The sequence below is a fragment of the Tiliqua scincoides genome, chromosome 1 (genome assembly GCF_035046505.1).
Source record: "Tiliqua scincoides isolate rTilSci1 chromosome 1, rTilSci1.hap2, whole genome shotgun sequence".
NCBI lineage: Eukaryota > Metazoa > Chordata > Lepidosauria > Squamata > Scincidae > Tiliqua > Tiliqua scincoides.
The window spans coordinates 175699320-175726209 of NC_089821.1; the positions used below are offsets into that span (position 1 = coordinate 175699320).

Here is a 26890-nt window from a genome sequence, read left to right on the forward strand (position 1 = left end):
TCTATGGAGCTGTCAGCACTTGGTAATTGCCAGTAACCTGCATTTATCTACATTACCTGGTCAATTTGGGAAAGGTCACTGCAGGTTTACTGCAAGCCATTTTTCATTTGGCTTTATTGTTTCAGCATTGATCTGAGTCACTCATTCCAGGCAAATCTTTGGCTCACAAGGTCTTCCTAGTTTACTCATTCTTTATGTGTGAACAGAACAAAGATGACAGAGCACAAGGAACAGAGGTGTCTTTCTTCCCTCATTCTTGGTCATAAATGGTTGTGTGTGTGTGTGGGGGGGGGAACCTACTAGGAAATGTGACATTTACAAGAGGATATATTTGGCAGCCAATGTAGGCTTGTAGCATGGTCTGAGATTTCAAAGGTTTCTATAGTTTCTTCTTGTTTGAAAACAGCATCCTAGGCCTCTCTTCAGCAAATGGTGGTAGCACTTGAATCCAAGGTAGAATTCCAGAATGTTTGCAAGAGGCCATCTTGTCTCTCTTGCTAGTATGCAAACATAGCCCTTCTCCTGAGTTTGTGCATCAGCAGCCACCTTTGCAGCTGTCAGCAGCCTGTCAGTTAAACTTGGTATGGCTGTGTGGTATGAAGGCCCTTTAGCATTGAGGAGAAGATTAGGAGGCCACTGATGGCTGCGTATATCATACCTTAACAGCCATTAAAATGACCTTTTGTGAAGTGCCAGCAGATTGTTTCCCTGCTAAAACTGTTTTAGTACAGAGTTATAGGGCCTTTGAAGGACTAGGAGAGCTGGTGTAGTATGGTGTACTGGTAGTTCAATCCTACTTTATGTTCCGTGTGGTGATGCAGAAGTGCCAACATGGTCCCTGCTGTATCCTGCTGGGCAGTTTTGGCATCTGGAGGCCTCCACAGGGTAAGGGAACATTTATTTCCTTGCCCTGGGGTAAGACCTTGCTACCGTCATGAGTCAACTTGAACCTGTACCAGCAAAATTGCTGGCACAAGTCCACATTGACCCGTGAAAGGTGGATTGGGGCCGGGAAGAGGTTTAGGATTCTGCAGGCACTGTTGCCACTGAACCCACCCCTTCCTGGCCCCAAACTGCCCTCCTCCTCCTGCACATCTGCTCCCTGCTTTGCTTAACCACTCCCACTCAGTCTTAGCTGCAAGATGGGAGTACTTACCCGACAGGGTTGTTGCTTCCTCACTTAATTCAGACAGGTGCTGCAGCCAAAAATGGCAACATGAGGGATTCAGCCTGTAAGCAAAAGGCATCATGAGGAATTGCCCCTTTAAGCTTTGTCCAATTTTTGGAAGTTTTTCCAATTTGCTTTGTCCAGTTTTCAGAATTGGACAATTTCAATAAGCTTTGAATTTGAATTTCAATAAGCTTTGAATAAGCTGTTGAATTCAGAATTCAATAAGCTTTGTCCAATTTTCAGAAATTTTTCCAATTTCTGAAAAAAAACTATTTTGATACTGTGCATAGGACTTTTTTTATTTAAATATGACTTGCATTATTTTCCAGAATTATCAGAAGTACTGTTTACTGCTTGCAATATCTATAGAAACAGGTGGGGGAGATTAGCTTCCCTTTAGGCACCTCACTTTTGACTAAAGGAATATTTGTGCTTGCATACAAATGCAGCTAACTACTGAAATTGGATTTTTGTTGTTGTTCCTTATTACTTTTCCTGTTGTCAGATTTATTCACGGCATCTGTAGGTTAAGGAATATTAATAGATAGATCCAATGGATTTAGCATTCAGTTTCTGTTCTGCATCTGTCACTAGTAAACAGTCTGCTGAGATCAATAAGATTTGAAAATATAAGTGGTACAGTACATATCTCATGACCCAATCCTGTGCTGTAGTGGAGTTTGGTTGGAGGTCATGGCTTGTTACCATATCTTGACTCTTTATTTTCCAAAGATGGTGTGGTGCCTTAAAAATGCTGCTGGAATGTAGGAAACACTTCCAGCATTTCTTTTTCTTGTATATTTGAGGGTTGTAGTACATTTTAGCAAGATGGCGGCACAGAAAAAAATGGTGGCAGAATAAGTTCACAGAACCTTTAAGATATAAGAATACAAGGGACCAGAATGATCAGATTTGCAAGTAGCCAGAAGCAAATGGCATGGTCCAAGTCAAGCAAGAGGTCAAATCCCAAAAGTAGCAATTCTAGGCATGGAAAGCCAGAGGTAGGGTACATGATTTGATGAAAGGGAAGAGGAAGAAAGCAGACTAATGGAGGTGAGGCAAGGCACTGAAGTCTGTAAACAAAAACTAAGAAGTACCTCAAACTTGGGAACTAAACCTGAGGCAGCATTAGAGTAGCCCCTACTTAGAGTAGCCCCTACTGGCTCCCCAGATCAAAAGATCTTACTGGGTTCAGTGGCATACAAAGGTTGTACGAAGTGCCATACGAAGGCACCCAGGACCATAAATTTTTGATGCCCCCTCATATGACAAAATTAATTAATCAGGGCTGCAAGTTCATAATAACATCTTATTGGTTCCATGGAGTGTCATAATAACACCTTGTTGGCCCTCAGAACACCCAGAATCATTGGTCAGTTTTGAGTTAAGGAAATCTACCTTTTGTGGCATCAGGCAGTTGTTTTTCTTTTCTGGTTATTTGGCTATAGCTTTTCATAGAACAAAGATATGTCAATGCTGTTTGTTCCATTGCATTCTGCTGTAAATTACACATTGAATGGTATATAGCATGATAGTATTGTTCCTAAAAACAAAGATTTCCACAATTGTGGTCACCAAGAGTGTCATCTTATGAACACCTTATTGGTTCCATGCTGTGTCATAATGGTATCTCATTAGCTCTTCACACACTCAGGGCGCAATCCTAACCAACTTTCCAGCACTAGCACAGCTATGCCAGTGGGGCATGTGCTGCATCCTGCAGTTGGGGAGGCCTCCTCAATGTTTGTTCCCTTACCTCGGAGTTGTGTTGCCCTTATGTCAGTGCTGGAAAGTTGGTTAGGATTGCGGCCTCAGTTTCATTTATTCATTTTGAGTTAAGAAAATGTACTTTTTGTTTTGGGGTTTTTTTGGTCATAACGTTTGATAGAATTGAGATAGTTTTTTGAGATCAGATTGAGATCTGGTTTTTTTCATGGCATTCTGCTGTAAATTACATATTGAATAGTATATGATGGTATTATTCCTACAAATCACGATTTTAGCAATTTTGGTCACTAGCAGTGTCACTCCCCTGAAGCTTGGTACCCAGGGCCTGCAGCCCCCCTGGCCTCCCCTTCTTTATGCCAGTTACTGGAATGAAGGGCTTCAGTCCATCTTTCTGCTCAACATCTTTGTAGTTGTTCAGAGCATCAGCACAGTAATTGTTCCTGCTTGAGAACTGCCCCATTGGTGCAGAGACGAAGGGGCCTGGATCCTTCTGCTAGATTTCCTTGTTCAAGACACCTGGACTTTTCAGGCAAAAGGGAGCATGATGGACGGAGCCATCTTCCTGAAAAAAAGAAATACTCAAGCAAAGAAGGTGGCAAGATTTCCACTATTCTATAGTAACAATCTGTGATAGTGATAGTCAACAAGTGATAGTAACAATTTCACACCGACACTAACAGCCTGAACCTATCCTGGGCCAGCAACAGTCTCCTGCACACTGCCCAGGAGACTGTTGTTGCAAATGTGCTGTAATGCACGTTGCAATGGCCAGAAGGATGGAGGTGCTGGTGGCAAGTATAGTCTGGGAGGGCACTGGGTCTCTGCACCAGTCAGAGGACCTCCTGGAACCATTGGTGGTATGTTTCCTGCCAAGTGGCTGGGAGGCGTACTGGATGCGTTCTGGGACAGGGGAAGGATGAAGGAAAGGCGGCATGGGGGCAGAACTGGGCAGGGGAGGGTGGGGAGAAGGGCTGTTCAGGCCCAGGAGGGGGTGGGGATAATGAAGGAGGCTGCTGCCAGATCTTATACCAACTCCCATGCCTGAAAGCCCTACTCGGAACTGTGCTAGTGATGGAGCTGATCAAGATCTGCATAGCGGCTGCCAGGGCTCAACATGGGGTAAGGGAACAAATGTTCAGCACCACTGTACCGTGGCACGGACAGCCCCATTAGGACAGGGCTGTCCGCCATCAGCTTTTCTTCAAATATTCCACGGGTCCAACAGCTTCATTTCTGTTATATATCCCCCTTAATATCTGAAGTGTAGCTTTTAGATGTGCGTGGGAAGCTTTCTCTCTGTGAGAAAAATTCTCTGTGGAATTTCTTTCAGCAATCCTATTAGCCATCTTGAATCCTTGGAGAAACGTGGGATATAATTTTTTAAAAAATAAATAATAAATACATTCCCTTGGATACTTCTAAAAAGTCTGCTAAATTTAATCAGAAAGGGTTCTTTTCTCCCTCTATGCCTGTGACCCATTGCCATTTCTAGCCAAATCCAACAGCAGCTTTCTGCACAGCAGACTAAATATTGCTTGTGTGGATGAAGGAAAAGCTACTTTTGGTTGTGCTGTTGCCACATTGCAAAGAACAAGATCTCTGTGCTGCAGTCAGAGAGCATTTTGATCTGCCACTCCACTGTTTTATAGTATATCCAAGTTAACTATTCTGATCATGCTGAAAAGAATTTTTGCTTTCTCCCACTTTAGTAATCACAAAGAAGCATGTAGTAGAACTCGACAATCTTTTCTTCAGTCCAGTAGTTTTACACAGCAGTAGATGGATTCCTCTGCATTTTGTATAGCTACAAATGTCAGCTGTTGATTCGCTGTTCTGGAGAGAAACTGTGGTAGACAAACAGCCATTCCAATAGATCTAAGCTGATCAGCATTCTCCAGGCATAAAGCGATTGTACAGCCGCATGTCCAGATAAAACCAAAGGCTTTTTGCTTTGTAAATCAATAGTAGGTATACACTTTGCACTCCCTCAATTTATTAATCTTTAACACAAATAGCAAATATTGACACATTTTCTGCAGTAAATAAAAGTATGTGACAGGAAAGTTTTAGATGAATTAACCTTCCTTATTTAAACCACTCATAAATTAACACTAAGGTCTCTAACAGCCACAGTTGTGTTTTTTTTTAAATACTTGTACAGCTGATGATCCAAATGTACAAGAAGAAGGTAGGCAAGTTTTAAACAACATTAAGAAATGGTTAGATCAGTGTTTCTCAAACTGTGGGTTGGGACCCACTAGGTGGGTTGCAAACCAATTTCAGGTGGGTCCCCATTCATTTCAATATTTTATTTTTAATATATTAGAGTTGATGCTGCCATGGTATGAGACTGTATTTGGGGAAATGTTACAGACCAGTATTTTTAGCAAGCTACTATGTATATTCTTTTAACAATGATAGTCAATGGGACTTACTCTTTGGTAAGTGTGGGTAGGATTGCAGCCTAGGATTGTTAAAAATTTTCCTGCTTGATGATATCACTTCTGATCATGACATCACTTCTGGTGGGTCCTGACAGATTCCCATGCTAAAAAGTGGGTCCTGGAGCTAAATGTGTGAGAACCACTGGGTTAGATCATGAATTTGGAAGTTCAATAATTTTGAACATTTACATTTAAATCATGAATGTAATTTTTTTTCATGAAATATCTTCTTATAATCTGCTTTTGTTTTAAAGGGAAAACCTAATGCAAGCTGTACTATTCTGCTTTTGGTCCTTAAGAGTTACTATGTGTGTTATCTGGTGTGCTCCCTGGGGCATTTAGTGGGCCACTGTGAGATACAGGAAGCTGGACTAGATGGGCCTATGGCCTGATCCAGTGGGGCTGTTCTTATGTTCTTATGTGCCCATGCTCAACATGATTCCCTCCCCAGTAGATTCTGTTTAAATAGCCCACTGCTTTATTTTATTTCAAAAGCATTAACGGGGCTTCTCATAGGGATAGGACATCCAAGACCATGGCCCAGATCCATTATTTTACATATCAAACTATGTTTACCATGTTCCTGAAGGGAAGTTTATGGAATTTGGTCCTGCTGTTGTCATGTTCTCCTTCTCAGACAGAAAAAAATCTGCCACCATAGTTAGCCAAACAAGCACTTAGGTCCAAATCCTAACCAACTTTCCAGCACTGGTATAACTGTGCCAATGGGACGTATGCTGCATCCTGCAGTTGGGTGGCAGTCACAGAAGCCTCCTCAAGGTAAGGGAATATTTGTTCCCTTACTTTGGAGCTGCATTGCCCTTAGGTCAGTGCTGGAAAGTGGGTTAGGAGAGGAATATGTCAGTCAGACCTGACAAGTGACCCCAGACGCCACAAGGACACGTTGCCTGAAGCAGGGGCAGTTTACGGGTAGTCTATGGTCTCCCGGGCATGTGAGCTGTGGTCTCGCTGGCAGGAGCTTATGGGGCTTATAAGGTTGAGGTGATGTGATTGCTGCCAAATGTAGTTAGTATCCTGTGCTGTGTCCTGAAGGAGTGGATGGGACAGTGGGTCGCTGGATGTGCAATATTAGCTATTTTTCCCTTCTCCATTGTTCCCTGTGAAGTTCCTCCTACCTAGGGCAGCTTGTCTTTGGCGTAGTATTTTTATGGTGTCAGGGGTGTATCTGAAGAGGGCTTATAATGTGGCTAATATAGACCCATTCTTATCCTTTCCATGCTCCCCCATGTCACTCCCACATCACTACACATCTCCTCCCTGGTTTAGCCTCTCTGATTTATACTGGCACAACTTTTTTTCTGACACTGTGAAAGTGCATATGATGTGTCTGTCAGCAGGTGGACTTCTGTGCCAGCAGGGTCATCCTTTCAGTTGCATACATAGAGATAAGCTGAAGATCTCTAAGATAGGATTGGGTCTTAAGAAAATTTGTAATGACTAACAAAGCTTAAAATACAACCCTTAATTAACAAACAAATCTCTGCCATTTGTAGTGGTATTTATCCTGTTCAATTCTAGGATCAGGACATGCTGTTTTTGTCTATGCAGCTTGACTGAGGCTGCTGGTACCAGCCAGACATAATTTAGAATTAGGCTAAAAATAATATCCAAAGGATCACCTTCTATATAAATGCAAATTTGAGTTGGCTGACACAAGGCTAGAAACCTTTATAACTACTGCTAAAACGATTGTGAATCGGATAGTGACATTTGACTCCTGAATTGCCTCTTATAGAGCACTCAGGACAAGATGGGCACTGGCTGTCCCTGCTGCAACATTGTCACTAAGGATAGCCCTTTATTTTGTCTCTTATGAGTGAATGGCAGCCATTATTTTACATTGGATGAATTACAGGGATGTGCACAGAGAGATCACTGAAGTTGCATACACAGAAGAGCTCTTCAACGGAAGCTAAACCTGCTAACCATTCCTGGAGAACCTTGCATGGGGTTTGCCCCCTCTCAAATCAGAAAGCAGTTTGTCCCATAACATTCCATGAAGGCTGCTGAGAATAGATCAGCCCTTATCTGCATGGATTCATACGTTCACCTGCATGTCTATGCTGTGGATTGGACTTTACCCTATGGATTTCCTGCTGTTTCTTTTCTCACTTTTTATAGGACATCCACATAACATCATGAACGAGGCCAGTGGCATAGCTAACGGGGATGAGGGTATAGGGCTGCAGGTACCATGCCCTGAGGGGTGTCAACACTTAGACTGGTTGCAAGCCGCTCTGATCAGCCAGATGCTTTTTTTTTCCCTGCAAAAAAGTGGTTGGCTGCTCAGAGCAGGGAAAAACCACTCAAAGTTCTCACAAGCCAGAAATAATTGGCAGTGACATCATCATGTCATCGCAGTTACTTCTGGGTCAGGTACTTCCAGGGGGTGATGTCGAGAGAGGCCAGTGACACCACTGAACAAGGTTTCTTTCTTCCATATCATCTCAGTTTTTCTTCCATTGTTTTTCCAGAGCTCAGTAAATTTGAATTAGAAAAGAACAAAATGGAATAGTGGAATATTGCACTGCAAGTGTAGATTGGCCAGAACACAGCTGCTGTGTTGCTTTTTGTCATTGCATGATTAACATTTTCTGTAGAATTTGTAATGGTTGCTCTAGTAACTTCCTTTCCCCTAGGAATAGACTCTCTCACAACTTTCCCTTTCTAACCAACACTGCTTCTCTCCCACCCCACCCTAAATAGAAGTGGTGGACTGGATTAGGATGGCAGGGAGAAGTGAAGGAAGCATTTTGTGGTCTTGCATATGCTGTGGGCAAAACAAAACTCTCTCTGTCTCTCTCTCTCTCTCACTGTTCACACACACACACACACACACACACACACACACACACACACACACACACCTGTGCCTGTGGGAATGGGGACAACCCATTCAGGTGTAGGTATGGAAGCAGAATTGTTATTCTGCATGCAGCATGAAATAGTAAAGTAACAATTGGGTACCATTAAAACATTCAAGTCTGGAATCGGAGGAACACAGTTTCTCAAATAAAATACCGATAACCCAATTTTCAGCAGGGTTTGTTTAGCCTGATCTGGAACACACGAGTCTCCTCCCCTGTGAGGGAATTGGAGGAGGGCTGGAGCTGGGTGCATTCAGAAGCCTTTTAAGGACACAGCACCAGCCCTCTTCCTCCTTTGCACAGGGGCACTGTGTGGACACCCATCTGCCTGCCCTTATAGCAGTCTGAGTTTTACTGGCCGCCTTTCAGGGCCGGGTAGGAATTTTTTTCTGCCTGCCAGGATTGGCCGATGGCAGGCAGTTTTTTCGCCTACCCCAGACTGTCAGGGATCCAGGGGTTTGCTCCCCTTACAACTATCATCGGTCACTTTAAGAGGGTAGAGGTAGAAGAGGGTCACTTTAAGAGGGTGTGGGGTAGAAGGCATGAGAGGGACTTTGGCATGCACCTTCAGGCAGCATAGGCAGGGCAGAACCCACTTGCAGTTCTCAGGGGCCCAGCAGCACGAGGACATAGTTGGAGCCCTGGCTGGGACTGCAGGGTCCGCCTCAGAGGCTCAGCAGCTTGAGGTGGTACGGCCCGTGGTCCAGCTGCCTTCCCCTTATGGGATAGACCTGGATAAGCTGCATCGCCTAGGAATAGGGTGCAGCTTGGAGTCGAGTGCATGTCCAGCCTAGGGGACAGATGTGATTCTGGTGCCGCCCAGTGGTCCCCTCCGCACCACAGGGGCTTCACTGCCTCTGCCACTGCAGGTCTCAGCCTCCCCTTCTGTATTAGAACTCCTAATAAAGTGGCCATTTCTCCCATGTTTGTTGTCTCGAGTGTTCATTGGATGGTGCGCAAACAAATTGCCCAAGGCAGATCATGAATGAAACAACAACAATCAACAGTCAGTAAAATTTACACTTGAAACTTTGAGCAAAATTGGCAGCAAAAATTTGACACCTTAAAAGACCTGGAAAAGTAGAACTGTGGTACTAAAACGATAGTAGTATAGGTGCCAATCAGGCTTTTCTAGGAAGGGGGTTCCACAGAGAAGGCTGTCTCCTTAGTCCCACCTTCTCTGTCTCTGATGTTGGGAGGACCCTGAGGGACCTCCAGAGAGATATGACCTTTAGGGTCTGTATCTTTAAGGCCTGATGCTGATGTGGAGCATCCATTGCCTTCAAGGAGCTAGGACTCAGAATTGATTTGGGGGCACTTGGAACCACTTTTACTAGGATTCTTGAAGGCAACAGACACTCTGCATGAAGAATCAGTCATTTTTGCTGTTCTAGAAGTGTTTTGCCACTATTCCTTGCCACTGTGGGTTTCCAGCTATGAAGCATGCATAGTTTGGAATCAGTTCTTTCTGTGGAAACAAACATATCCAGTTCTTGATCGTCTACTGGAAGCCAAAAAGGTACTGACTCAGGTACTGCTTCAAGGCAGAAGCTTTCATTTGGACTCATGAAACAGAAAACAAATGCTGAGAGCATGGCAAGTTCCACAGTTCTCCACAGATGCATTTGATTACAAACCTTCTCTTTGCTATCATAGAGCAAGACTCATATAGAATCTACCTTTTAGTGGAGAAGGATACTTCAGTGTTGCGACAGATGACCCCTAGAATACCAAGTCAACAACTTTCTCTATGACAGCTTAATCTTTCAGGGGCTTATGGTGACAGATCTCTCAGTATGCAGTCCTATACACACTTTCCTGGGAGTAAGTCCCACTGAACACGATAAGCCTTACTTCTGAGTAGATGTGCATAGGATAGTCTGCCGCTGTAAGTCCTGGACTGATACTACAAAAGCTGTACCACTGTTGTTTGTGCCAGGCCCACCAAAGCAAATGGCCAGAGGCCCCACCTGCACAACAGTGGCACACAGACACCCTGCTAGAGGTAGATCAGCAGCTGGAGAATTTCAGGGGTGGATTGGATGTAGTTTGGGGTAGGAAGTGGGCCCAGCAAGGGGCAATTCAGGGGCAGGAGTGGGAAGATCTTGGTGGCAGCTGCACATGCTGAGATCCTATCCCCCTTTCCCCACAATTGCCTCATGGTGTAGTTACGAAGCATAGTTCAGACTAAATAGCTGGTGTAGGTCTAAGGAGACCCACTGAAGGTCAGGTGGCCTCCAAATATTTTTACTTAACCTCTCCTGGGCTGTCTTGTGCCTGTCCCCTCAGCATGTAGTTCATGCTCCATCACTGGAGCTGCATACTATCAGCTGGAGGGAGATAGAATTGGGCCCTTAGATTTATATGAAATTGCAGTCTTCTTGCTCTTCTTGGTTCCTGACTAAGGGTCCAATCCTATCCAGTTTTCCAGTGCCGGAGCAACCGTGCCAATGGGGGGGGGGTGCACAGCATCATGTGGTAGGGAGGCAGTCACAGAGGCCTCCTCGAGGTATGGGAACATTTGTTCCCTTACCCTGGGGCTGCACTGTGGTTGCACCAGTGCTGGAAAGTTGGATAGGATTGGGCCCTAAGTGGCTTAGGATGTCGTCCCTCAATTCTCCACAGATTTCCACTCCTTGGAATGGAATTACGCACAAACCATAGGCAAGAAAAATACTTTGCTTCAAATGCAGTCACACAATCCCACTACTTCCTCTATCTCTCATAGTACTGATAACTTTTTGGTAGCTGTGAAGAGTTCAGGAAGGTGCTTGTCTTGCTCCTGAAGATGTGTGCATATACTCAACATTTCTTCTTGAGGGAAGGTGGTTCAAGAGCCAGTCATTTGCTAAAGTTGATGCTTCACAGGCACAAAGCTCATGTTTATAACTGCACAGATGACTTATCAAACATCAGCTGACCACCTTGAGAAAAAACACAGGTGGAAAGTCCACAGCTTGCAGAAATGCTTCAAAAAATTCCATCATGTAAAATATGAGGTAGTTATCTGGCTGATAGCTGAAAGCCTGAAATATGGAGTCAGTGAACGTAATTGGCATATTTTTTTAATATGCAAAATGGGAAACTGAAGATGCCTGTTTTTTAGAGACCTTGGTTTTAATCTGGTTGGCAACCTTCAGTCTTGAAAGACTATGGTATAAACCTACAGCACCCGGTATTCCCAGGCAGTCTCCCATCCAAGAACTAACCAGGCCTGACCTTGCTTAGCTTCTGAGATCAGACGAGATCGGGCATGTGCAGGGACCATAATAACAGGCCCTAATCTAATAAACTAACCCCTGGGGGCTGGGAGATAAGAATTGGCCCTCTGTTTGGCTGTACTTGTCTTAAGAGGTGACTAAACAGCCATCGGGTAGATGGGACTCGTTAGCCTGGGAAGGCAGCTCATCTGAGAGAAAGAAAATTCTGATCCCAAACCTCCACTGCCTTGTGGCTACATCCAGTTATGGAAAAGGCTTCAGGAGTCAACCTCGAGGCAAAATCCGGAGCCGGAGTCCCTGAGGCAGTTCATGGCTGAACACAGTCACGTTCTGGCAACTCCTGCGACGCCGCTGGAACCAACTGTATTGGCTTCTGCCTTTCCATTGGACCATTTCAGCGACGTGGAGAGGGGGGATTTGCTGCATGGGAAACAGTCTATCCTCCATATCTACTTTACCCAGGCTTCGCGCACTGGAGAGGACACTCTGTTCCAGAACCACTATTCAGAGCACGATACCATAGTCTTCCGAGACTGAAGGATGCCAACAAGGTTTTAATCTCCATGGTAATGGTTGATTATATTTAATTCTAAGTATTGTTTGTGATCTTGCTTTCCTTCAAGAATATTGACTACAGATCAAGATCCTGATCTCTGAGACTTGGAGAGGAAGCTTGAATGAAACACATGACTAGAAAAATAAAAATAAAAATTTGTAGAATGATAAGTGCTATCATTATAGAATGACCCTTTCTTTTATTCTCATCACAATGCAGAACTAAAAACTATCTTTCCATCAGTACCACAAGCCCCAAACTATGAAAAGAGCTACAGCAGTGTTTCTCAACCAGTGGGGTCGGTACTACCAGTGGAACTTGAGGTGGTGTTGGGTGGTACTCATGGAACCCCTGGACATTTGCTACCCAGCAGCTAGACTAGGAACATGACACAATAAATGGTGATAGTAGGCTCAGCTTGGGAGGCAGAGCTCCAAAGCATACTTTTCCACACTCAAAAAAACCCTCCTGTCCACCCTGAGCCTCTTACTGGTGTTTGTCACATTGCATCTGGCCTCTCCCATCCCAGGAGTAATTGGTGATGATGCCTTCGCCAGTTATTTCTGGCAGTACTTCAAATAGGTGGATCATGTGAAGTGTGGTACAGTGGAGGACAAACACTGAGAAACACTGAGCTGCAGAATGCTACAATAAATCTCAAAAATGGCTAAGTGTTCTGGGTACCCTGCTAGTGCCAATTATGTAATGGAGCTTTGGGTGCTAGAGTAGGCTGTGGAATTGTGCATGCATCCTCATCTAGCTCAGTGGCGCAGGTAAAGAGATGCAGGTGGTAGAAATTACACCAGGCAACAAGCTTCAGAGGGGCTTGGGGGGGGGCCAACAACCTAAGCTTGGCACTAGTGGCCAAAATTGTGAAAACCTTGGTATTTTAGAATAATACCATCATGTTATGCACTGATTCAGAATTTAATTCAGAATTCAATGAAACACACTGCATCAAAATATTTATTTTCTACCAAGAAGAACCGCACTGGATCAGGCCATAGGCCCATCTAGTCCAGCTTCCTGTATCTGACAGTGGCCCACCAAATACTTCAGGGAGCACACAAGACAGCAAGAGACCTGCATTCTGGTGTTCTTCCTTGCATCTGGCATTCTGAGGTATCAGGTACCCCTGCTAACTGGGTAAAGAGGTACTTTTTCAAATGGTGCTCTTATATTTAGTAGGGGGAAAATAACCACCCCTCTTCACTCCAGCACAGTATCTCTAACCAATAAGGGGCACACTTTTTATGTACTCAATTAATTAAATTTGATTTTGTAATGGAAAGGGGTTACAAAATCTTCTTTGACCCCTGGTAGCAGATGTCTTAGCTACACCACTGGCTGGGGGGAGAGCAAGTGGGCGGTGAGCTGCTGGTGGGAGGAGGCAGATTTCCCCTCCTTTTCACTTTTTTAAAAACCCCAGTGTGATGTCGCTACTGGTGCATCATTTTGAGCTTGGCACTGGGCTACACAGCTACTTCACTGATCTAGCTGTGTCTTCTAGCTAGATCAAGTTATATGTATTTAATCAAAGCAGTACAGTATAAAGCAAAAAAGAAAAAAGAAAACATTTAAAAATTCAAATATGTTTTTACGTAAGTGCCACGTTGCAAATTAACAATAACCAAAAGTAAATTATTTAGCTCAGAAGTAAAATGTATGGAAAGTATGAAGAAGGATTAGGTTCTTACAATACTATGACTGTAATTTTAATTTTAAAAGGAGTATTAGCAGGAATAGTGTGTTAATGTCCAATTCTAAAATGATATAAATATCAGAATACAATTCAGGATTAACTTTTTAAAGCAAAAAGGAATATTAATAGGTTCCAAAACATCAGAAATATATATTTCAGAACAGCTTATGTGAAAGTAGCAGCAATAGGCTATGACTGGAGTAATACAGTCTTCTTAATAATTTGTGGATCTCCTGGGTTGTAGTAAATTTAAATATGCTTCAGAGTAGTCAAAAATGTTTACTTAGGAAAATAAAAGTCAATAAAACATGTTTGCATTATATCTTTTACACATTTATTTTGACAGTTTTAGGGTTGCTGACAAATTCAGCAATAAATTAAATTATGTTCCCTAAACATTATAGGCAGGTTTTAATGCCTGTTGCACTACTCTCCTGGTGCACAATTATATGAACCTCTGCACCGTGGTTGCATGCTTCCCCTTGACTGTAAGATTATGGTGATTCTAATACAGTACTACTATACAGTACTCAACTCCCTGCTGAGTTCAATTAAAACTGGTCAGCCAATGAGTTAGCTTTGGTTTGTGGTTCCGAAGATAAAGTTATAATCTGCAGTGGGGCAGAGGCATCAAATAAATCAAGCCAGTAAGATTTACCACTCCTTGAACTACAAGTCTAAACCAGGCCTGTTTAGAACCCCTCTTGTCAAAGTAAAATGCTGAAGGTTTAGATTACAGAAGCTTTGTTAACAACAGTTGCAGGCATCAAAATCAAATGAAAGTGCATCTGTGTTCAATATCTAACTATGGGCGCAGATCTAACCCCTTATGTCAGTGCTTTCCAGCACTGGCATAGCGGTGCCAATGGGACATGTGCTGCATCCTGCAGTTGGGTGTCACTCACGGTGGCCTCCTCAAAGTAAGGGATTGTTTGTTCCCTTATCTCAGAGCTGCATTGCCCTTATGTCAGTGCTGGAAAGCACTGACATAAGGGGGATAGGATTGTGCCCTATGTTGAGGTTGCACCGTTTTACACAAAGGACTTATAATCAATTTGCGTTATCTTGCACCACAATTGGTGTCAAATACAGCAACTGTTATATTTTATATGTCTTCTCTATTTTGGCCTTGTACCACATTTATACAAAATTATCCCTGACTAGATATGAATAGATAATGCATCAATATCACTCTTTTGTCAAACTTGTAGGGATCTCGTTAAATTTGTGCAGAAATATTATGGTTACTTATTCCATTTTTGGACTATGAAGATATTTCCAGGTCCATATTGATTTTGCACTTTTTCATTTTATTTTACTGGTGGAAGGAATACCTCGTAGTGCAGATAGAAATTATTTGTATTCTTCATTTAACATTTCAGTTTATTTGCTAGATATTCTAGAGGACATAATTATTTGTGGTAGATGGCTTCCTAGAAAGGATGGAAGACATAAATGAGGTGGGTGAAAGCTTGTGTATGTTGTAAGCTTTGTGCAGCTTATGTAGGACTGTGCTTGTCTTTCTCAGTCTTTGAAGACTAAATTTTGTCTTCTTTGGTTTAGCAGTTGTGATGGTTTCTGTATCATTGCACTGCTGAAGATCTTTAAACCCAAACCTGTGCAGCCCAGAACAAAAGATTTTGAATCCCAGGATCAGAACTTAAGACTAAGGACCCAATCCTATGCAGCCGCAATACAGCCCTGAGATAAGGGAACAAACACTCCCTTACCTTGAGGAAGCCTCCTTGACTGCTCCCCCCTCCATGGCAGGATGCAGAGACGCATCAGCCTGGAAAGTTGGGTAGGATTGGGCCCTCAGACTGATGGATGCTAGTTGGAAACATGAAATGTTTGGATGCTAAATGGATGTTAAAAGCTAGTTTGCTTAATTCATTTTGATGCATTCAGGCAAAATTAGCACCTCATTATTAAGGTGTTGGATCAGTAGTAGAGGTCATACAATAAGAAAGGGCTTCTGCTCACAAAAGGACAGTGGTTCCCAAACTGTGCACCACTGCCCCTTAAGGCACCACAGCGCACTCACAGGGGCACTGCAGAAGTAGCCCATCCTACCTCCTCTCCTGAGCATCGTCATCTTGTATTTCATGGGATTTGGGCACCACCATCTTGGATCTCACAAGATCTCAAAAGATCCAAGATGGCAGCAACTGGCTGAGCGAAGAAGAAAGGCTGGGGGGGGGGGTTTCTGCAATCCCAGTAAGTTTGTGAACCACTGCTAAAGGAGATAAACTGTTCACCAGTTTTCTCTGCACTGTACTCCATACTGTTCCTGAAGTCCTACATCCTTCAAGACTTGTTTTTCAGGCTGCAGGAAAGAGGAGGAAGTAGGAAATCCAATCCTGTAAGTGGTGCCATTCTTGCAGTTTTCTGGATCCATGCCAGCATTTCTAAGATATTTATCCCATATTCTTCTCAAGTAAACATCCAGGATTTTATTAGTAAATATTAATAAAGAAGATTATTATTTTCACATTGTTAGCTGATGTCTTACAATATGGAGGAAGAGAACAGTAGTAGTAAAAATTACAGGTACTGTGTTTCCCCGAAAATAAGACCTACCCCGAAAATAAGACCTACCCTGAAAATAAGACCTAGTGTGTTTTTTGAGAATTGCTGAAATTTAACACCTACCCCAAAAATAAGGCTTAGTAGTGATCAGGGCTAGGACAGGGGAGGTGGAAGGGGTCCTCGAGCTGGGGCGAGTGGACAACGTGACCGGGAATGCTGCATTCCCGCGTGCGCCACCTAGAAAGAGCCTGCTGTGCTGCCTTAGGCAGAGGACGCTGAGGAGCAGCTGAGACAGGAAACAGCAAGCGAGGCAACCCTGCCTACCGGGCTCTGAGGCTCTCCACACTTTCCAGGGAGTAAGTCCCATTAACTATAAAGGGACTGAATTCTGAGTAGACAGGCAGACAGACAAGCATCCTCCTGGGCGCTGAGGGGACACCCTCTCCACACATTCCAGGGAGTAAGTCCCATTAACTATAAAGGGACTGACTTTTGAGTAGACAGGCAGGCAGTACATTATTGTACATTAAAAAAAAAAAAAAAAAGACCTACCCCGAAAATAAGACCTAGTGTGTTTTTTTGAGCCAAAAAATATGACAGTGTCTTATTTTTGGGGAAACACGGTAGTACACTGGTATCTGTGAAGGCCCTGTTCTCAGACCCACCCACCCCCAGATACCAAAAACCGTGGATAACCGTGGATAACCAAACCCACGGTTTCAGTGCCTTTGCTCCAGTCACCTCTGGAGGGTTTTCTGAAGCCTGCAGAGGCTGCACACATCCACCCATGGCCTCTGCAGGTTTCAGAATGAAGCCCGGAAGCAAAATAATGTGACTTCTGGTTTCCCTTGGGGAACCAAAATTGACATTTTAATGCCTTTTAAGGCATTCTGAGGCCCAGGGAAGCCCTCCTAGGGCTCTAGAATGCCTTAAAAGGCATTAAAACATCAGTTCCCATTTCTGAGGTAAACCTCATGTCACTTTTTTGTGAGTAAGGGCCACTGTGGAGGCCGTAGGCAGACATGCGTGACCTCTGTAGGTTTCAGAAAGCCTTCTGGAGGCGACAGGTGCGCAGCTCAGGTTGCCTTCATCAGATTCATGTTGAGCCAGATCGACGGATATAAAACCTGCAGATAAACAGGCTCAACCTATAGCTGCCATTTATATATCACTTCAGGACATGTTAGGTATGTAGGGTTGGCATACTGGTTAGCTCACCAATCAAAAAAGGTCAATTGACTGTGGTCAAATATTTTCAAATATTCATAAAGCCTTTAAACCCATTGTGTAGATAATATCAAATATATATATGAATCCCCCCCCCCCAAAAGAAAAAAAAAATTTAAGTGATGATATACAGCTGCCCTTGACACATTATATTATGGAGAATTGGGGAAACCAGCATCCATTTTTTTCAGGTAAACATTAAAATTTTGTTAACAATTGACAATTGATTTTACCATTGTTTGACCCAGATCATTGACCAACTCTGTTTTGACCTGTCATCCTCCTAATGCTGTATATGCATTACTTCAGCAATTATAACTACAACAACAGACAGGTGCATATTAACAAATCAAGCAAATATTATTAGCCTCATAGTTCATTTGCTGGGCTGAGCCTCTAGCAACTTGTCTCAGGTGTTCTAGTGAGTAAATGGCTAAGATGATATTTGAATCCTGGACTTGTAGATCACACTCTTATGGGGAAAGCGAAGTCCAATTATGTTCAGTCAGGTTTACTCTTAGGAAAGTGTTTTCAGGATTACAACTGGGCAGCCCAATCCTTTGTTCCTGGTGCCCAGGGCTGCAGTGGCACTGAAAATGGCTGCCGCTGCATCCTGCGTGCTCCACTGGCAGTGCCACCTCCTTCTCAGGAGAAGGGGACTTATGTCCACTTCCCCCGGGTAAGCCGAGTAGCCCTGCAATGGGGCTACTCAATTCTACGTCAACCCGTTGGGTCCTGAGTCAGTAACCTACATCAGACTGATATCGATATTGATAACCAAAATAAAGAGTCTTCAGGTGGGTGAAACTGAGAAATTATTTTTGGGAGTGAAGCAATTCTACATGTTTTTCTTCAGCAGTTTGCCTATCTGCTGAAGAATTGTCCATAAAGGCAAACATAAGGGAATATGAAACCCAAGCATTCATTCCCCTGTATGCTTCTAAATGGAATGTAGTCAGAAGTGGGAGTGATGTGTTCTGACACTTCTGTCAGTCCAGTTAATTTAGCAAAGCACATCCAGAACTGCAAGATCTCTCAAATTGCCCTCTTTTCTCCATCTTTTATTAGGTCATTTAATCTTAGGATTCTGTTTTCACTCAAGCTCTACTCAGGAGAATAGACTACTGATTTTTTTTTCTTTTAATTTGATTTGCTGGAACAGAATATGGGAGGGGGGGAAAGGAAAAGAAAGTCGCTAGTTTCTCATTTTTACTGCAGGCATGAGGCTTAAGTCAAGGCACATCCTGCCATCTAGTGATGAGAACAAAATTATACCAAGCAGATATGGGTGTGACTGAAACACCTATTGAGGAAATTGAGAAAACAACATGAAGTAACTGCAAATGAGGCTGAATGTTCCATGCTGTTTTAGTTGGTGTGACAGAACTGCATTAGGAAATAGGGAGAAAGAAATAATGCATTAAAAAGTGCCAAGCTTCCTGGGACCTGAACAGAAGCTTTTTTTTTTTTTATGGAAGAAAGCTACTTATGGTTTGAGTGTGCGTAGCATAACTCTTTGTTTTTACTGATTATTTGCAGTTTCTCCAGACAATGCATTTTGACTTTCAAGTGCATGTTGATGTTGGCACCATATCAGTGGGTAAAAGTAATATTTATGCAGAATTGGGAAGCATTTGTTTTCTTGATCATCCTAGTCAGGCATGCCATAGCACAGTGTTGTCTTAACAGGGTGAAATTTATAAATGTGGAGCAGTAAAGAGAGATCCAAGCAAGTGCACAGGTACATGTACAACTGGAATTCTTGCCCCACTTTAATTAATTGTGTCCCCATGGTGCCATATTGAAAGGTGCTCTTGGAAAAATGTGATACATATTTTAGTTTCTGGTGCCTCAGCGCTAAAGGTACTGTCTCTTCAGTCATGTGAAACCAGTTGCGTGTAACAGCAAGCCACTCAGGTGTGTGTGGATGTGAATTTCTATCAAAAGGCACATCCAGCCAATTCAGTTGGAGCCTGGATGTGCAGTGCAGAGATAGATATACTTGCAGATGCTCATCTGTACTTCGATCAATTGTGCACAAAGAAGCATGCTTCCACTTGTAGAGCTCTGTTGCAGGATTCAGGTAATTTACATTAGGCTGTAAACAGAACTACAGATAGTTTTGCCCAAATCAACAGGTTTGTGGTAGCTGTGACAAGGCAAGCATTGGCTTGCACCGTAAAGCTACTGCTGCATCATGTTTCTGTCAAGCTTTTGGGGGCGAGGGGGGTTGCTTTATTTGCCAGGCAAAACCATGAGGAAATGCTAGTGGGATTGCAAAGCAAACACATCCCCCACTGAACTAGCTGGATGAATCTTTTGATAAGGATACATGAACCATTTAAGAACCACTCACTGCCTTGCCTGGCGTTGCCTAGTTTTCCAAGAATAGCTGGTGTCAATTAAGCACTTAGGGTGGTGTACTGTGGAACATTTATGACCCAGTCTTACTGAAAGGCAGTGTTGCTAGAACATGTGTTCTTCAGCACTGGTTGCCTCAAAAACTCCATAAAGTGCTTTGTGGCAGTGTGGGGAGCGAGTTTGCCAGTGGAAAGGGCAGAGTCTTCCTGCGCACACTCTCAGAGCTGCAGATGCTCACCAGAGCAGATTAGCCCGGCACAGAGGGAGGGTGGGGAGAGGGTTGAACCAGGAGAAGACGGGTTAGGTTGATCTAGTGGGATTGATGGCGGGATTGGTGGCAGCAACAAACGACAAATCCTGGGCCCTTCCCAGGCCTGATCTGCCTGCACAGATCAACGTTCACTTGCACCAGAGACATTGCTGGCACAGATGCAAGTTGATACTTTGCGGCTGCTGGGGCTTCCCTCAGGGCAAGAGGCAAATGCCCCCATACCCCAAGTAGGCCTCCAGCAGCCAAAAATCACTATGGGATGCAGCATAGGCCACACTGGCTGTTAGTGAGCCATCCCCATTTGAACTTGATAAGATGTTGCATCGGAGGAGGTATCTTGTTACTTTGATAACTGAAGGACTGGATCACAAAACTGTGTTCTTTAAACTTCAACAGGCCAGCACTCGCACAGTTGTTGTTGTTTTTTAACTGTTTCAGATGTGCTGAAACCCTGGAAGAGTTCTGGAGCTGCACATCTTCTCTCCAAGACAGTCCAATACATTAAAATATTTCTACTTTCATTTCATATTTTTCCCCAGACCTTTTGGTTTGCCCACGAGCTTGCCTTTAAGTAACCATAAGGGTCAAACTAGATATGATATTATATACAAATAGCATCTGCTGTACCAGTTTGGATTGGGACAACAGTGCAGGTGGCAGGATGTTTAATCCTTCCTCTCTGGTGTCATCATCCCAACAAAATTCACACACTGCTCAAAGCTGCTTTCCCCTAGGAACAAAGCTGCTGTGGGCACCAAGATCAGCTTTCCTCCCTGGGCAGTTGCTGTTTCAGAGGCATGATTTTTGCTGAAACTGGAACTCAGAGTTGAACAAGTCCCATCTCCACCCATATCATAGTCCTGATCCAGATATGCTCTAAATTAAGAAAGTCAGAGAGATAATGATGTGTTTAACATCTAGTTTTACCCTAACAGCACAATCCTGTAATATTTACTCAGAAGTAAGTTCTTCTTTTATTCCTTGGGGCTTAGGTAGGTATGTATAGAAGAATTGCAGCTACTACAATCCTATATGTACTTACCTAAGTGTAAGTTCCATTAAACTTAATGAGGTGTACTCCTGAGTAGACATGTAGTGGATTGAACTGTATATCACTGATGATTAAATGCATCTCCTTGGACTGGAGAGGAATCAACATTTCTGATTATATTTAAGTTCTTAAATACAGCATTACAGTGCATTTCTTGTTACTACATATTGCATGTCATGTATAAAGAATTTGCTTTGAAACATTCATTTTGATGTCATTATAGTGCTACATTAGTAGGTAGATAGCAAAAGATAATCAAACCTGGCTAGTATATCATGACATAAAAACATTGTTGTCATTTTAGTGCTTGTGTAATGCAATTTGAGTTGACCTTGTGCTTTGCCCTTGTGAGAATGAAAAAGAGAGAGAATCAAACCCTACTGTAGTTTCCTTGTTTATTCTCAGCAGTTCAATCAAGCTAGACTGTCACTAACTTAAGATTCTTAGAAGATGTAGGGCCCAATCCTATCCAACTTTCCAGTGCTGATGCAGCTGCATTGCAGACCTTTGCATTGCAGAGGTAAGGGAGCAAAAATTCCCTTTTCTTGGCCTCCGTGACTGCCCTTCCCCAACCACAGAATGCAGCACACGCTGCATCGGAATGGCTACATCAGCACTGGAAGATTGAATAGGACTTACTTTCTTCAAGGTTTATTCTACATAAGAAATTGTGGACTAAAATAACTGCACTCAATGCCTCTGGAACCCCTTCCTATAGCAAAGCAATCTCACCATCATCTTCCATTTTGAAAACTGGGGAGCATTTGTCTGGATGCATGGTACCAGACCAGTGTAATGTATAAGAAGGTGGTGTTCAAGGAAGATACAACTCTCAGAAGTAAGCTCCTTGTAGATCAAAATGCTGATTTGACAACAGATGTACACAACTTGTGAGCCACTCAGCTGAACACAGCTCACCACAGGCTCTGTAAACCTCCTGGTTTTGCTTCTTGCCTTGGAATAACACACATCAGGGGAGCAGTCAGGAGCCTAGCAGACCTCAGGTACAGCAGGTATAGACCAAAAGCAGGTATAGACCAAAAGACCTGCAGACTCATTCTACAAGCTGGTTGGATCATGTACAACTGGAATCAAACGCACATGTGCATGTCTGTATTTATGATATGCATTTGATTCCAGTTTTTACCCCATAGCACCCTGCAACATAGAACATTCATACTCTTCTGGAAAATGTAAATTAAGAAGCAAGAGGAGATGGAGAGCTTCATAGAGAGAAGAGCAATACATGTATATATTTAAGCAGGGTGTTTGGAGAAGGAGCAGAAGAGTATTAAACACAGCGATTAAATAATTTAATTATGCATGATCATCATTTCTAGAATACAGGTGTGTCCCCTTATCCATGGGGGTTCTGTTCCAGAACTCCCTGCAGATAGCTGAAACTGCAAATATGAGCAAACACCTGTCCCTGCAGCCCAGCCCCCTCCTCCGGAGGCGAGGGGAGCTATGTTCATCTCTAGAGGGGCTTCTGAGCAGCAGAGGCTGAGGACATCCATCCCCGGCCTCTGCTGAACTGAGCTCTGCAATAGAAATAACACAACTTCTGATTTCACTGAGAAACTGGAAGTGATATTTTTAATGCCTTATAAAGCATTGGGAGACCCGGGAAGCCCTGGGCTTTCCCAGACATTTCAATGCATTACAAGTCATTAAAAATGTCATTTCCAGTTTCTCTATTAATCCAGAAATCTCGTTATTTCTATTGCAGAGCTCAGTCTGAGCTCAGAAGTCCTTTCAGTGGCAAGGAGAGCAGACCTCCACTCGCCTCTGGAGGGATACATACAGGGGGAGGGGGTGCTGTAGGGTTCAGGATCCTATCCGCAGATAACTGAATCTGTGGATATGGGATCCGCTGATATGGGGAACTCCCAGTACACAATACAGTATATAATTCACAAATATATTTTATTAGAGTTAAAAAAAAAAAAAAAACCCACAGAATTTGTAAATGCAAAATGAGTGTAGATGCAAAATGAATGGCTATTCTTAAGTGAATAACTTTTTTTTTTTTATTTAAAACTGAGTCAGTAGAGGAATGTTTATAGAAAGAGACAGTAATTTGAGGAGGGGGATAAAAAAAACCCTGTCAAGGATTGTGGGGGGGAAAAGCAAATGCTTCAAGAATGTGGGGATGGTTACTGTACTTGTAGCTGGGCCCCACTCATGGGGCACCATTCAGAGAATTGGCACTGGAAAGTGCAGACTGTATCTGTGGCTGCTACAATTTGCATAATGTTGTCTTCCAAAGAGTAACAGTAACTGCAGTGGTTGTGTACGTAACCCCCACACGGAAGCATCAGTTCTCATAGACAGTTCTCTCCCCCGACCACCCTAGATTAATGCAGTTTAGCTACAATCCCAGCAGCAACCCTCAAATGGCATCTGCATGATGACCACCATGAGTAAGAATCAGTTCATACAAAGGAGCTTGGAAAAGAGGCACAGCCCTGTCCAGGTGTTCCAATTGTGAATGGGAAATGCATGTAAGCTTGTTCCAGATATGGAAATGAGCACAGAGGTTTAGGGCAGAGGTTGCTGCTGAGATGCCTTCCCTCTCTATGTATATGGATGGTCTGGGATTAGAATGTCTGAAACAGGCTGCACATTTTTTCCCATTTGAATGTGTATTCAAAGCATTAAAACCTGCCTTTAGACATAATTATTTCAACCACTATGGTGACTTTGCATAATCCTGAGGCATTTGCCTTCACAAGTGTGCAGCAGGTTTACCTGTGGGCCACTTACGAGCACTCTCCTCAGCAGAGCCTGCAATTGGCACCCTGGTACTAATTGTGATGGCGTATCAGCCTCAATTACTGAAACAACATCTTCTGTTATGATGCTGTACTGCTGACGACTTTAGGACACCGCAACTAAACAATTTCTAGTGGATCTTAGGCTCAAACTGTCAGGGGTTAAGTTATTTGCCAAAGGCAATGGAGAGAATTATCAGCAAAGCTGTGCTTCATTTCAAATAGCATCTCCTGATTCCAAAGTGGGAGTTCTTAACATGGTTTTTCCCTATTAAAATCAAAGGAGAGTTGTATTTTAGAATCAACAGCAGGAAAAAGCCCTGGGCCTTCTATGCTGCCTGTAAGGAGAGTTTTCTGAAGCAATGACAGCAACAGACCCAGCTACTGTTGCATCCAGCTTATTATTAAGCATTTTATGGGCCATTTTATGACACTGACACTGTTCACGTGATAGTCTGCTGACCAGTCCATCAGTCTGAATGATGAGCAGGAAGGCTGTTGAGCTCTACGGGAAACACTCAATTCTGTCATAGGACAACAACACTTAGCTCAGTGGTAGTTTCCTGGTGTGGTTTGCACTGATTTAAAATATTCTGATTACAATGTATCCATTTTAAATAAATAATTTTGTCCTGCAACTGATTTTCAGAACACTGAAATGTTTATATTTTTAATATTTAAAACAGCTTTTGTTTTAAAGCTCTCCGGACACAGACTTTAGTTTTTGTTTTCTTTTTTAAAACTAGACTAGCATACTAAGTTGATGTTCACTGCCATGTTCCCTTGGTCTGAAGTTTTGCCAGTACCCTCTTCAGGTGTTTTTTTTTTACAAGCCTATTGCATGAGATAGTATGTAACCTTATCAGAAATGTCTTCGCACAAGCTTTCATAAACCTTTATTCTGTCTTTAGAATTTGGAATGATGGGAGATCATACAATTAAAAGTCAGCGACCTCGATCTGTTCATGAGAAAAGGGTCCCTCAGGAACAAGCTGATGCTGCTAAATTTATGGCACAAACTGGTAATACATTAGTTACATTTTTCTACTTACTGTGTTTAATTTTAGCAAAGCCACTGCATGTCTCCATAATCTTTTGCTGCATATTTGTCAGTTTTCTAAGCTGATACTTTTTTTAAACCATTTCTTCTTCTTCTTCTTTTTTTTACCACCAGTTAAAGTCCATAAATAAAGTAGCTGAGAATTAGACAGATTGTATAAAAACACAAATTGTTGAATGTGAGTGCCAGGTTAATTGGAGTTTCTTCAATACCAAAGCATTTTTTCATTAATATGAAAATAATCCTTAACATAAAATTTAAAGGAAAGTCACACAAAAATACACGTAGTTGTTTAGAAGGAAATTAAATGTAGCATATGTTGATCATGTATAAACTTGTTTCCAAAATGGCTGAAAGTCATTCCACAAGTGTTAAGGAAACACTTCAGAATTTTTGTATATAAATAGAATAAGACCGGGGCCACATTTGACCTCCTGAAGAGAACAATTTGCTTCTTCCTTAGTCACCTTTCAGGCAAGAAACTAAAAATGAGGGACTGTTGGCTCTGTTAATAAGACTTGCTGGCAGTTATCTCTGGGAAATGGGGGTCTGACCCAGCACCTTCCATCTCCTCCTCGAAGCAACCCATTCTGGAAAATGAGTTGCCAGACAGGAAAGTAGAGCACCTGAAGTCTAATCTCAGCCTTATTAATGGATCAGGTACATTAATAACTGTGAAAATTGAACATGCATGCATTTGGCATTTAATATCTTTAGTGCAACATATGCTATTCTCTATTTTCTATTTTTTGTTGCTAAATTCAATTTACCATAAATAATCAACTAAAGAAAGGTCAATGAATCTCACTGTTAACTTTGAATGCATTTTTTTTTTCTATTGCATATGAGCTACTTTTCATAATGAGCTGGAAAAATCTGAACTTATGGTCCAATCCTATCCAATTTTCCAGTGCTTGTGCTGCTGTGCCAATAGGGTATGTACTGTTTCCTGTGTTGGGGAAGCAGTCACAGAGGCCTCCTCAAGGTATGGGAACATCTGTTTCCATAGTTTGAGGCTGCATTGCAGCTGCACCAGTGCTGGAAAATTGGATAGGATTGGGCCCTTAGTCATCTTAGTCCTACATAGGGAAGTACATGCAGTACATGTGTAGACTGAATTCAGATGTCCATCTGGATTTGTATTTGCACTGAGCTGTACACTTGGATACTATGCATTCAGCACAAATTCTATGAGTTCTACCAAGTGTGGATAGAGCTGTGTGCTTCCATTGCTTTGCAGTGCAATTGGGAATGTACACTCCCGACTACTGCCATTTGTGTACACACTTTGTACACAATGTGTATCTAGACTGGATGCCAGGGCTTTTAGAAAATCAGAGAAAACACTTGAAAATTAGTGTGTGATATGTGAATCGGGTCAAAGTCATCAACATGATTAAAAATATATATGTATATTATATTACACACACACACACACACGCACACACGCACACACACACACACACACACACATAAGAACATAAGAACAGCCCCACTGGATCAGGCCATAGGCCCATCTAGTCCAGCTTCCTGTATCTCACAGCGGCCCACCAAATGCCCCAGGGAGCACACCAGACAACAAGAGACCTCATCCTGGTGCTCTCCCCTACATCTGGCATTCTGACTTAACCCATTCCTAAAATCAGGAGGTTGCGCATACACATCATGGCTTGTACCCCATAATGGATTTTTCCTCCAGAAACTTGTCCAATCCCCTTTTAAAGGCGTCTAGGCTAGACGCCAGCACCACATCCTGTGGCAAGGAGTTCCACACAGGTGGAGTCTGTTTATCCACGGAATTTACATCTGTGGGTCTGGCTCAACACAGGTCCCCCGGACCCATGTTGAGCCAGACTTGATCCAACCTGAATCCTCTGAAGGCAAATGGAGCTGCACTGTGTGTGCAT

General features: G+C 42.8%; 1 protein-coding gene across 1 annotated transcript in view; it reads left to right on the forward strand.

Moving 5' to 3' along the window:
- The window catches only part of ADGRB3 (adhesion G protein-coupled receptor B3), a 564982-nt gene that overhangs the window by 171822 nt on the left and 366270 nt on the right, over window positions 1–26890 (forward strand). Inside the window, exon 2 of the mRNA XM_066612423.1 lies at window positions 24835–24945. Coding sequence (XP_066468520.1) covers window positions 24835–24945 — 111 coding nt within the window. The remainder of the gene's footprint in view (window positions 1–24834; window positions 24946–26890) is intronic.